This window comes from Aedes albopictus, chromosome 3 (assembly GCF_035046485.1).
Source record: "Aedes albopictus strain Foshan chromosome 3, AalbF5, whole genome shotgun sequence".
In the NCBI taxonomy this organism is placed as follows: domain Eukaryota; kingdom Metazoa; phylum Arthropoda; class Insecta; order Diptera; family Culicidae; genus Aedes; species Aedes albopictus.
This window is the reverse complement of record NC_085138.1, coordinates 128,000,897-128,015,205: the sequence shown is the minus strand read 5'-3', so window position 1 is coordinate 128,015,205 and position 14,309 is coordinate 128,000,897. Positions and strand designations below refer to the sequence as shown.

Sequence of the window (14,309 nt, the reverse complement as noted above, 5' to 3'; positions counted from 1 at the left end):
TCCGTTGTCGACCGGCCGTCGATGAAACCGGCTTGGTAACTTCCCACGAACTCATTTACTTTAGGTGAAAGACGACGGAAGATGATCTGGGATTGCACTTTGTAGGCGGCATTCAACATGGTGATCGCTCGAAAGTTCTCACACATTAACTTGTCGCCTTTCTTGTGGATGGGACAGATTATCCCTTCCTTCCACTCCTCCGGTAGCTGTTCGGTTTCCCAGATCTTGACTACTAACTGGTGCCGACAGGTGGCCAACTTTTCCGGGCCCAGCTTGATGAGTTCTGCTGCGATACCGTCCTTACCAGCCGCTTTGTTGTTTTTGAGCTGGTGGATGGAGTTGGTTCGTTCCCGTCCTCTGCTGCACCAACATAGTCATTTCCTCCGCTGCCTTGGTCCTCCGTGCCTACATTCCCTTCGCCATTCAGGTGCTCGTCGAAGTGCTGCTTCCACCTTACGATCACCTCACGTTTGTCCGTCAGGAGGTGCCCGTCCTTATCCCAGCAGATTTCGGCTTGCAGCACGAAGCCTTTGCGGGATGCGTTGAGCTTCTTGTAGAACTTTCGTGTTTCTTGTGAACGGCACATCGGTTCCATTTCCTTGCACTCCGGTTCTTCCTGGCGGCACTTTTTCTACCGGCAGAGGCGAGTCTCCTGCAAGTACCTCTCTAATTTGTAGAAAACTTCTGGAAGAACTCGTTGCTTCTGCAATAGGCCGTCCCTTATTTTGCAAAAAATAGAAATGTTATAAGTTCGTTTGTGGAAAATGATCGTTTTAGCTAAGAAATGATCGTGTCAAAATTTGAAGTCCGTATCTCAAGGCTAAGTGGTCCCTCAAGGGGCCTAAAGTTGTCAAAAATTGTATGGGACCAAAAAAAAATGAAATTTTTTTTCAACACAAAAAATACGCTATTCTACTAAAACCGGTGATTTTAGGACCCTAAAGGGCCAAAAATGTGCTTAGATTTGCGATATCTCTACTCGTTCCCGAGTTATTGACAAAAAAACAACTGAAAAATCAGCAATTTTGACCATTTGTTTAGATTTCGAAGGAAACCTACCCTATTTTGTTCAATAACTCAAAAACGAGTGGAGATATTGCAATTCTAAGCACATTTTCGGCCCTTTAGGGTCCTAAAATCACCGTTTTAGTAGAACAGCATATTTTTTTGTCGATAAAAATTTCATGTTTTTTTGGTCCCATACAATTTTTGACAACTTTAGGCCCCTTGAGGGACCACTTAGCCTTGAGATACGGACTTCAAATTTTGACACGATCATTTCTTAACTAAAACGATCATTTTCCACTAACGATCTTATAACATTTCCATTTTTTGCAAAATAAGGGACGGCCTATTCTGCAAGGAAAAATTTCTTGAGAACTTTCTGAGACGATTCCTGGAGAAATACGTAGAGGCGGTTTTGAGGAATCTCTTTCAAAAGGTCTGCAGAAATTTCAGACGAAATTTCCTGGAATTGGAATTTTTGAAGAAATCCCTCAATAAATTTCTTTGGGATCCCTGTGGCATTTTCTGTAGAAATTCTGGAGATACCATTTAAGAAATTCGGATTAGTATACAAAAAATGTGTGAAGAACTAGCATAAAGTAAAAATAAATAAAAATGAAAAAGGATACAAAAAAAAATCAGAAAGAAATCTTGCAGAAATTTAAAAAATAACTAGGAGAACTGGAGAACCAACTGCAGGAACACAAAGAAGATTTTTTTTATAATTCTTTGAAAAATACCCAAAAATAGATTCTGGAGTAATTTATGTAGGAATTTCAGAGAGAATCTTTGGAGAAATGCCTGAAATAGCTGAAGAAAGATCTAAATTAATTTTGGACAATCTCCGAAGAAATATCTGAAGGAAACTCTGAGGCAACCCCGCAGGAACTTCCAGAAGAATCACTTTAGAATTTTCTAAAGTAATGTCTAAATAAGTACCCGAGAAAACCCTTGAATATATGGAGTCAAAACTGGAGGAATTTCTTGAGAGTTTCCAGCAAAAATAATGAATCTCTGAAAGAATCTTAGAATCTCCACGAAGACAATTGTTCTGAAACTGTATATTTAAAAACAACCTTCGGAGTACTTCTTGAAGAAACCACAGGAGAATTACTTGTAAAGTTTCTAAAAGAAGAAACTCTCATGATATTCCTGGAGGAATTCCAAGAATTCCATCAGGAAGTTCTACAGAAATTTATCCAGGAAATATTCAAGGGCTAGGGCAAGGGCAAAGCAAGGTCTTCAATTTCCAAGGATTTTTTCCGGAGACTCCTACAGAAATTCATCCAAAGAATTCTCCAGGAATTACTTCAGGGAATCCTCCAAGAATACCACTAGGAATTCTCCTAGGCATTCTTCCAGGAATTCCTCCAGGAATTGCTTCAGGGACCCCTAAAAAAATCCTCCAGGAATTCCCCAGGAGTTCTTCCAGGAGCTTCTCCTGGGATTGTTTCAGAAATCCATGCAGGCATTCCTCCAGGATTTCATACAGGAATTTATTCAGGGTCTCTTCGTGGAATTACTCCAGGAATTTCTTAAGGGAATCTTCCAGGAATTTCACCAGGAATAAATCAAGGAATTCCATCATAAATTATGTCTGCAAATCATCCAGTAATTTCTCCAGCAATACCTTCTAGATTTTTTTTTCAGGAATTCCTACAATAATTCTTCAAGGTTTTCCTCCAGGAATTCCGCTCAAAATTTCTGCATGAACTTCTTCAGGGATTTTTCCTTGAATTTCTCCACGAATTTCTCCAAGGATTTTCCCAGGGATTACTTCAGAAATTCCTTCGAGGATTTCTCCAGGAATTTCTACAGATGTTTTTCTAAAAATTCCTCTAGGAATTTCTCAAGAGATTTTTTCAGAAATTTCGCCCAAAGTTCCTCTAAAGAATCCCCCGAAATTCATCCAGCAATTGTTGCAAGAATTCCAATGATTCCTCCAGCAATTCCCGAAGGAAAACCTCCAAGAATTCTGCCAGGCATTCCTCCAGGATTTTATCCAGGAATTCCAGAAATTCTCCAGGAAATACCCCTATATTTTTTTCAGGAATTTCTCCAGGAATTTCTCTAGAAATTGGTCCAGGAATCGCTTCTGGAAATCCTTAAGAAATTATGTCAGCAATTTCATCAGAATTTTTTCAGAAAATCTAGTGAGGATTTTTTTTTTCAGAAATTATTTCAGGAAATTCTCAACGAATTTCTGTATGGATTTTCCCACGGATTCCTCCAGGATATAATTCGAAGATCCCTCAAGGAAATCCTCCAGAAGTTCACCTAATAATTCTTCCAGCAAATCCTCTAGGGACTTCTTCAAAAACTCTTCCAGGAATACCTTAAAGATTTTTTTTAGGGATTCCTCCAGACCCTTTTCCATGAATTTCTCCTGAGATTCCATCTAGAAATGCTTCAGGAATTTCTCCAGAGATTTCTCCACGAATTTCTCCTGGGATTTTCCCATGGATTCTTCCAGGAAATCCTTTGAAATTTCCTCCAGGAAATCCTTCAGAAGTTCCAATAAGGATACCTCCAGGAAATCCTCTAGGGATTTCTTAAGAAATTCTTCCAGGAATACTATCAGTATCAGGGATTCCCCCAGGTATTCCTCGAGGAATTCCTCCAAGGATTTCTCCACAAATTTCTTCAAGGATTCCCCAGGGGTTTTCATCAGGAAATCCTCCAAGAATTCCTCCAGCAATTCCGCAAGAAATTCCTCCAGGAATTTCTCAATGGATTTACCCAAGGAATTTTTTCAAGAATTGCTCCAGGACATCTCTCAGAAATTACGTCAGCAATTTCTCCAGGAATTTCTTCAGGAAATCCTCTAGGGATTTCTTCAGAGATCCTTCCAGGAAATTCTCCAGGAATACTTTCAAGAATTTTTCAGGGATTCCTCCAAGAATTTCTCAAGAAATATTTCAAGGATTTTTTTTTTTCAGGAAATACTCCCAGAATTTCTCTGGAAATTTTTCCAGAAATACCTCCTCGATTTTCTCCAGGGATTGCTCTAAGAATTCATCCAAGAATTCCAGGAATTTCACCAGGAAATGATGTTGGGTCTTATCCAAGAATTCGTCCAGGAATTACGCCAGGATTTTTTCCAGAAATTTCTTCAGGATTCTCTCTAGAGATTTTCCCAGGAATTCCATCAGGGATTCCTGCAGGAATTGCATGAAGAATTTCTCCAAGAATTCCGCCTATGATGCCTTCTGAAATTTTTCTAAGATTTCTTCTAGGAATTCCTCAAGAGACTTCTACTGAATTTTTTTCTAGACATTCCTCCCAGAATCCCTCCGGGAATTTCTCAAAAATTTCCTCTAAGGAATCCTCCAGAAATTCAGCTAGAATGTCTTCTAGTATTTCCTCATAAGGTCTCTTCAGATATTTCTTTAGGTATTCCTCCCATATTTTATACAGAAATTCCTCCACGTATACTGTCAGAAATTCTTCCAACGATCACTCCGGGAATTCCTCCAGGGATTCTACAGGGCTTCCTACAGGCATTCCTGTAGGAATTACTCCAGGGATTCATCCAGGTGTTTCTTCAGGGATTTATCCAGGAAGTCTTCCAGGGATTGCTCCAGGAATTCCTCAAATGATTTCTTCAGAAATTCCTCTCAGGTTCTGTCCAAAAAATCATTCAGGAGATTCTTGCGAAGTTTCAGAAATCCTTCAATCATCTTTTTAGGGATGTACCCAAGAACTTCTCTAGAAACACCTGATTTTTTTTATTATTTCTAGAATTTCTGGAGAACTTGCTATCGTGGTGCTGGTGGTGTTGATTTTGGTAGGTCAGTTGAGCTTTTTTAACATATTGTACAAAATACAACAGCGTGACTGCTGTAGGGTTAGTTAATTAATGCTTTTAGATTATAATGTTATTATATTCAATATCATCGTATTGCGTATAGCTATAAAAGCTAGCAGGTACAAATTTGCTAAGGGTGCTTCTACCCCCCCCCCCCCCCCCCCAACACCCTTACCAAAAAGCTGGCTACACCCTTGCTAAGAGGGATAGCTACCGAGGTTCATCCCGGGATTCTAACCAAAATTCCTCCAAAGCATTTCTCTAAGGAAATCTTTTTGATTCCTTCCGGAACTCTGTTAGGGTTTTATCCTTGATTTCAATCAGGGATTCTTCCCGGGATCTCTTGAGGGATTCCTACCGGCCATCCTTCAGAGGTTACTACTGCGATTCTCTCTGTGATTTTTCCCGGGATTCGTCCTGTGACTTTTTCATTAAATAGTTCAGGGATATTTTTTGCTTTAAAGATTTCTCCAAAAGTTTTTTGGAGACTCCATCCGCTTTTCTATCCTGTATATTTTAGTATACCATATATATGCACATGTTGAAGGTACTTCAAAATATCCGGCAACACTGTCCAGCCAGAATGTATACAAGCGCCCGTCTAGCGAATCGGAAGTCGTGAGTTCGAGTCTCACCGGAGTACGTAGATTTCTTTTCATAATTCAAATCTCAATTTGTTCATCGTGTTTCTGTTGTTCACATGGATGCCAAAGCATTTTCAACAGTGCAACATGCAAAACATCCGCTACTAACAGCTTGACAGCTAGCAACTCCATTTCACGATGCTTTGCCATTTTCCTTTTAAAGGAAAAAAGTCTGAAACACCGACGAATACCTTTTCAATTAGGTGCTGATTAGCTTTTCAGATTATTTCACGAGATACATCTGGACCGATGGACCCATCGTGGCCACTTAATTAGCAAGCTAATTGGCGTTAAGATTTCTCTCCCAAAAGCATTAACCACGTTTTGCTACCTTCACACTGTATTTCATTGCTTCACACCTCTTCTTTCTTACCTCACCGCCACCATACCTTCACGCCAGCATAATTTAAAGAAGAACGCTCTTTAAAGCTGATCAATCCGCTTCGCAGAAAACTTCAATCTGTTGGACACTGTACCTGTTTTGAGCGACGCATCACGATTTTTCGTCTTCACCAAATACGTTTGACCCGAGATCAAATATGAGATAATCAGCCATTTTACAACTGCAAAGCGGATAGATGCTAGAAAATGCGAGATGAGATGCATAAACAGATAAGATGATAACATAAACGATAAATAATAGAAAACATAAAATAAAAGAAATAACATAAAATAGAAAAATGTAAAATAAGCAAAAGATGAAGAAGAAGATGGAAGACAGAAGACGGGAGACATAAGATAGAAAACAGAAAATAAAACAAAGCATATAAAATACAAAAATGCAAATAAGGCAGCGCACGTATTCGTTTGTTATCCGTATTAAAGCTGCCACCACATTTCGGCAAGGGAAACTGACAGCTAATCCATCCCGGCATTTTTCCAAGCGGAAGTGACAACCGTAAACATCCGTATGTCACACCATCCGCCCTCTTGTCACCGGGCCTTACTTCATATTGGTTTCCTATCTTATCTGTTTCATGCTGATTTTCCTTTTTTTTTCTCTTCCTCCTCCCGACAGGAACTATCTGCTGAAGAACCGACTCTCCAAGGGACCAAACAAAATCGTTCTCTCGCCGTCGGATTTCGTCTTTCCGGTCGACATGAGAAGGGTAAGTGAATCTCGGCGCGCGTTCACCGAACCGAACTGACACGGATGTAATTTGGTGTCTGTCTCGCCTTGTTTTGTGTAACCGAGTGGGATTGTTTTTGTTTGGGATCAGTCACAGTCGGGGGACAAATGAAACGGTCTCAGGTTCGGTGTGTCGGTGAGCAGTGCCGTAGTAAGAGAATCAATTAGAGATATTTTTTATTATTTTACGATTTTTTATAAGACTTTATTCGTGGATGCAATATACAGCCTGTGTTTACGTACTACCCCGCCCATTTGGATTACCTTGCCTTTGCCGCTGAACGGTTTATTCGCTATGAATTTCAATCAGATTTCAAATGGACACACTTTCAAATGTTGATCAAAGCTCACTCGCCAATCAATCCCATCCGGTACTTCCGAGAACACTTACGACGACGGGAACCCATATCTCATCTGCATACTGACTGACTGATATATCTCTTCCACAGGTTGACGAAGGTATCGAGGCGATGCTGTGCTGTTGGCTCCAGCAGCTGCAGGAATTCGGTGGGCCTGAAGTGGAAAAGCCGGACCTCCTGAAGGGATCTATCGGGTCTCTGAAAAACCTGGGCTTACCACCTCCACCGAAAACGGGCTCCGGCAGTGACACACTGGTGCGTCACAACACCACGGTGGCCGGAGCGCTGGAGCTAAAAGCTCGATACAATGTAAGTGTGCCATCCCGGGAAAATGTCCTGCTAGAGCAAAGTTTCCTAAATGTGCCATTTTCCGATACTTATCGTCTTAAGTGGTTCATCCCCGGTACTATTTGTCTTTCCATCGGCTATCCGCTTTGGAACCGTTCCCCGCTGTGCAAACGCTTCGTTAAGAAGCTATTTTAATCAATTATGTATCTAAAGCTGGGCCGCCACCGCATTTACCCTTTCTCTCCACCTTTTCCTGTATAGCTTTTAACGGTCCCATCTTCATGCGAACCCTCTTTTTCGTTTTCGTTCCATTGACTGCTTGGCCTGATTGGTTGGGCGCGATTTGGTCTGCTGGGGATGGCCATCCGGTTGTCGTCGCCCAAGCATTCAACCGAGCACAATTCAAACATCCCCATAATTCTTTTTGAAGCTCCCAACAACAACATCGAACTTGGTGCGCTCATAAAATGCACAAAATTTAAATAAATCTGTAGGAAAATGAGAAGCTTTGGTAAACTCACTGGGCCCTTCCGACCGGACAGTTGGTATTAGGCCAGTGAGCTGGCCAAAATAAGAAATGAATAATCAACTAAAGAATACGAATACGAAACAATCGGTGACGACCCCAGGCGTGTGTGCCAGGCGGGTGTTGCGATTGGATGATCGATACGTGGAACTGCAGATCTCTCAATTTCATCGGGAGCACCCGCATGTTCGCCTATATACTGAAGGACCGCGGGTTCGGTATCGTAGCACTGCTGCAGGAGGTGTGAAAGACAGGATCCATAGTGCGATCGTTGAAATGTAATCACACCAAATACCAGAGCTGCAGCTACACACGCGAGCTGGGAACTGCTTTCATGGTGATGGGCGATATGCAGAGGCGTGTGATCTTGATCAACGAAAGGATGTGAAAGTTAAGGTTTGAGGGCCGGTTCTTCAACTTCAGCATAATCAACTAGCATAGCCCTAGTGATGACAGTCATCGTAGCTCGTACGCGAGTACGATAACTACCCAAGACACGACGTTAAGATCAACACCTAAACCTAAACACTCAGGTAGGCCAGGAGAAGAGATTTAGTTTTAGACCGACGAATGGAAAGTTCAGCACCCACCAGCTGACGAACGAAAACGGCCTACAACTCATTGATTTCGCCGCCTCCAAAAACATAGCCAAGCCATACGTAGCACCTTTTTCCAACACAGCCTCCCTTATCGTTATACCTGGAGATCACCACAGCAGACAGAATCTCAAATCGACCACGTTCTGATTGACGGACGGCACTTCTCCGACATTATCGACATCAGGACCTATCGTGCCGCCAACATCGACTCCGACCACTATCTGGTAATGGTCAACCTAGAGCGACTGAACAACCGGATGTTACCTCAGCATACGCGCAGAATCTCGAGGCCGCGCTGCCAGACGAGGGTGAGCTCAATGAGGCCCCTCTAGAGGACTGCTGGAGTACAGTGAAAGCAGCCATCAACGACGCAGCAGAGAGCACCACCGGGTACGTGGAACGGAATCAACGGAACGAATGGTTCGCCGAAGAGTGCAGATCGATTTTGGAGGAGAAGAACGCAGCGAGGACGGTAATGCTGCAGCAAGGGACTCGACAGAACGTGGAACGTTACAAACAGAAGCGGAAACAGCAGACGCGCCTCTTGCGGGAGAAAAAGCGCCACCTGGAAGAAGCGGAGTGTGAAGAAATGGAACTGCTGTGCCGTTCCCAAGAAACACAGAAGTTCTATCAGAAGCTCAACGCATCCCGCAACGGCTTCGTGCCGCGAGCCGAAATCTGCAGGGATAAAGACCAAGGCTTCTTGACGGACGGACGGACGTGAGGTGATCGAAAGGTGGAAGCAGCACTTCGATCAGCACCTGAATGGCGGGGAGAACGTAGGCACGGGGGACCACGGCAACGGAGGAAACGACGACGCCGCGCCAGTGCAGCGGAGAACGGAAATGAACCACTGAACACTGAGGGAAGTTAAGGACACCATTCATCAGCTCAAAACCAACAAAGCAGCTGGTAAGGATGGTATCGCAGCTGAACTCATCAAGATGGGTTCAGAAAAGTTGGCCACCTACACTACCCGCCATAAATATGGAATCGCATCGGCTAGTATTGCAACACCCCAATTGAATATTGCAGCACCCCCAGAAAGTTTGGCATCACCTGATGACTTCATCACTTTCTGATCTGCATCACTGTATCTCAAAAACCGTACCCCCTGCATAGTTTAGACCTTCAGCAAAGTTGATCAGAAGACCTATGGCTATAAAGTGGTGGTAAGTTTAGTGCGTAATTCCTCCGCTATGTGGCGCTAGTGTGCATTTACAACGAAGTACTTTGACAAGGTTTATCTCAGAATTCTAACCACCTAGAATGTTCGTGTCTTCAGCAATGTTGATCAGAAGGTCTATGGCTATCAAATGGTAGTAAGTTTAGTGCGTTATTCCGCCGCTATGTGGCGCCAGTGTGCATTTAAAGCAAAGTACTTTGACATGGTTTATCTCAGAATTCTAACCACCTAGAAAGTTCGTGTCTTCAGCAAAGTTAATCAGACGGTCTATGGCTATCAAATGGTGGTAAGTGTAGTGCGTAATTCCGCCGCTATGTGGCGCTAGTGTGCATTTACAACGAAGTGCTTTGACAAGGTTTATCTCAAGATTCTGACCACCTAGAATATTCGTGTCTTCAGCAATGTTGATCAGAAGGTCTATGACTATCAAATGGTAGTAAGTTTAGTGCGTAATTCCGCCGCTATGTGGCGCCAGTATGCATTTAAAACAAAGTACTTTGACATGGTTTATCTCATAATTCTGACCACCTAGAATGTTCGTGTCTTCAGCAAAGTTAATCAGACGGTCTATGGCTATCAAATGGTGGTAAGTGTAGTGCGTAATTCCGCCGCTATGTGGCGCTAGTGTGCAGTTACAACGAAGTGCTTTGACAAGGTTTATCTCATAATTCTAACCACCTATAATGTTCGTGTCTTCAGCAAAGTTAATCAGACGGTCTATGGCTATCAAATGGTGGTAAGTGTAGTGCGTAATTCCGCCGCTATGTGGCGCTAGTGTGCATTTACAATAAAGTACTTTGACATGGTTTATCTCATGATTCTGACCACCTAGAATGTTCGTGTCTTCAGCAAAGTTGATCAGAAGGTGTATGGCTATCAAATGGTAGTAAATTTAGTGCGTTATTCCGCCGCTATGTGGCGCCAGTGTGCATTTAAAACAAAGTACTTTGACATGGTTTATCTCAGAATTCTAACCACCTAGAATGTTCGTGTCTTCAGCAAAGTTAATCAGACGGTCTATGGCTATCAAATGGTATCAGGTATCGGTAGGTCGGCTCAAGAGGCACGTTCTCCTCCATTTGGGAAATTTGTGCCATCGCCATGAATACGAGCCTATTCATCATTTACCTGAGGGAGAGCGAAGGGAGGAATAAGGGATGGGATAGGGAAAGGGAAGGTAAGGGAATAGGGTCGACATAATCGCATAAGCGTACCACAACGGGTTCAAACAGCGCCCTAAAAAGGGCACTGTAAAAAACGCATAAAGCGTAAAGTAAGCCTATAGCTACTTGCCGCAACGGGTTCAAAACAACAGAACAACCTGAAGATTCACTGCCGTTCTATGCCCAATTGGCTTCTTTAGTGGTGTTGAGATAATTTCATATTCGGAATCTGCATGCCAAACTGAGCCGAAATCCAAATTTTCATGAATTTTGGTGCCCGGGAACCTATTTAAAAATCAGTTTGAAGTTTGTATGGGAGCGATTTGTCGAATCACCCCTCGTCGCATTTTGTACTGGGCGGAGCTGTCAATCAGTTGCCTAGCTGTCAAAAGGTGATTTTGAAAAATCTCTTCGAAATTGATTTTAGATACTAAAATTAAGTCCTAAAAATCTGAAAAAAATCATAGTGGTTCAGAAAAAGATGCTCTTTCGTATAAAACCAAAAAATCAATACATTTATCTAAATTTAAAAACCCAATTGTCCCATGTTATATGGGAATCCCATATAACATGGGACAATTCTGCGTATAACGGCAGTTCAGGCTTCTTAGGTCAGTTTCACTTAATCAAGTGTTTACCGAGTATTCGGAAACGCAGTTGCGTAAAAACTGGGTAGTTACATATCAAATGATTCAAAGTTCCACAGTCGGATTCTCAGCTAAGATATACAAATGAAGCAGCCTGTTGAGGCTTGTGATGGACAATATCATAAGTAGGAAAACCACATTTAGTTATCTCAATTGCGTATCTGCTACGAGATTCCTCAAAAATCATCGGGAGTCTGCATGGGGGCATCCGCAAACGCTCACTTTCCTAATCGCTGCTTGACGTAATGCCGAGAAGAGATGTTGGTTTTTGAGCATTTGTAAATCCAATTGGAAATCATTGAAATATAAATAGGACAATTCATGCGGCTTCCAATATGGAATCGAAAGGTACGTGTTCAAAAGTATCCTGGAAATCCGAGAAAACGCCCAAACAAAATTATTTTTGAATGAATGCGTTTCCGATATCGTATACAACATTGTGTCAACAAATCACAGTGGACTTTCCATTTTGGTAAGCATGTTGGTGCCCATGGAGAGACATGTTTGCAAGAAAAACATTACGGGTGTGATGCTCGACAAAGCGTGCTAATCATTTCAAAAGAAAGAGGTCAAATTGATAGGTTTGATCTTCATACAAAGACATTATCCACTTACGGAATAAACTTGACAGTATAATCCCACCAAGATTTGGGAATGGCAAGGCTGCAAACAAGTAGTTTTATCTAAACATTTTGGTGCTCGAGGCATGACACGCAAGATTGTCATTTCAATTTTACTAGAAGTAGCAAACATCGGGTCAAACGCAAAATGCGGAACCATATTGGGTTAATTAAAACATTACATCTATATAGAAATCCTCCCTACGAAAGTAAGGTTCTTGGACCAAAGCTGTTCTTTTATGCTGAAGATTGATCTGAGCTGTCTTAACCATAGCCACTACCCAAACTAGGTACGATCAAACTCTTACAATCACAACACAAAAAAAAGCAGCCATAAAAACCAATTCGGTGTCGATTGAAGAGCGCCAGAGACGAACATACACAGAGGACACTGTGAAGAACGCATAATGCGAAGAGCCATATAGGTTATAAATAAAGCTAATAAACAACATACTAATAACCCCACCCTTATTGAGCCTCGCAGTTGAGGCTTAAGAAGGATAGCAGATTATCTCGGAGGAACACAAGGTCAACTGCACCATTGCTCCGGTTAGCGCAGTAAGGGCAGAATACTGTGGAGGGCGCCCTAATACTCCACAGGCTCCGTTTGTAGTTAGGTTTTTACCCAAGTAACACACTTGTCACCGAAGAGTCACGGCGGCGCAGGTTTTTGTTGCGCAGAAGTCACTGTGACTTACTTCTAACAAATAAACACTTACTTGCTAGAAGTAAGTCACAGTGACTTTTGCGCAACATAAACCTGCGCCGCCGTGACTCTTCGGTGACAAGTGTGTTACTTGGGTATTAGACCCCCTAACCATTCATTCTTTGGCACGGTAAGCATAAAGCCGCATAACACCATGAATTAGGGGTCACCTGTTTAGTGGACTCTTACCACTGGATCAGGCGATCCGTAGTAGGCCGTCCCTTATTTTGCAAAAATTGGAAATGTTATAAGTTCGTTAGTGGCAAATGATCGTTTCAGCTAAAAAATGATCGTGTCAAAATTTGAAGTCCGTATCTCAAGGCTAAGTGGTCCCTCAAGGGGCCTAAAGTTGTCAAAAATTGTATGGGACCAAAAAATCATGAATTTTTTTTCGACGAAAAAATACGCTATTCTACTAAAACCGGTGATTTTAGGACCCTAAAGGGCCAAAAATGTGCTTAGTTTTGCGATATCTCTACTCGTTTCCGAGATATTGACAAAAAACAACCGAAAAATCAGCATTTTTGACCATTTTTTAGATTCCGAAGGAAACCTACTTTATTTTGTTCAATAACTCGAAAACGAGTAGAGATATCGAAATTCTAAGCACATTTTTGGCCCTTTAGGGTCCTAAAATCACCGGTTTTAGCAGAATAGCATATTTTTTCGTCGAAAAAAAATTCATGTTTTTTTGGTCCCATACAATTTTTGACAACTTTAGGCCCCTTGAGGGACCACTTAGCCTTGAGATACGGACTTCAAATTTTGACACGATCATTTTTTAGCTGAAACGATCATTTGCCACTAACGAACTTATAACATTTCCAATTTTTGCAAAATAAGGGACGGCCTAATCCGTAGTGTTATTCTTAGCCAATTGAGACAACCGCTACCGACACTACACTGCTATCTAGGCTGATCGGGAAAAGAAGTTAACATTGATGGTAAACTTCCAAACGAGCCCGAACAGCCTTCAAAATGTTCGTGTCTTCAGCAAAGCTAATCAGACGGTCTATGGCTATCAAATGGTGGTAATTTTAGTGCGTAATTCCGCCGCTATGTGGCGCTAGTGTGCATTTACAACGAAGTGCTTTGACAAGGTTTATCTTAAGATTCTAACCACCTAGAATGTTCGTGTCTTCAGCAATGTTGATCAGAAGGTCTATGTCTATCAAATGGTAGTAAGTTTAGTGCGTAATTCCGCCGCTATGTGGCGCCAGTATGCATTTAAAACATAGTACTTTGACATGGTTTATCTCATAATTCTAACCACCTAGAATGTTCGTGTCTTCAGTAAAGTTAATCAGACGGTCTATGGCTATCAAATGGTGGTAAGTTTAGTGCGTAATTCCGCCGCTATGTGGCGCTAGTGTGCATTTACAACGAAGTACTTTGACATGGTTTATCTCATGATTCCGACCACCTAGAATGTTCGTGTCGTCAGCAATGTTGATCAGACGGTCTATGGCTATCAAATGGTGGTAAGTTTAGTGCCTAATTCCGCCGCTATGTGGCGCTAGTGTGCATTTACAACGAAGTGCTTGGACAAGGTTTATCTCAAGATTGTGACCACCTAGAATATTCGTGTCTTCAGCAATGTTGATCAGAAGGTCTATGACTATCAAATGG

The 14,309-nt window shown here is 42.0% G+C and overlaps 1 protein-coding gene across 1 annotated transcript in view; it reads left to right on the top strand.

The window, feature by feature from the left end:
• The window catches only part of LOC109400375 (uncharacterized), a 533,446-nt gene that overhangs the window by 434,294 nt on the left and 84,843 nt on the right, over positions 1-14,309 (top strand). Inside the window, 2 exon segments of the mRNA XM_062860635.1 lie at positions 6,476-6,566; positions 7,036-7,254. Coding sequence (XP_062716619.1) covers positions 6,476-6,566; positions 7,036-7,254 — 310 coding nt within the window.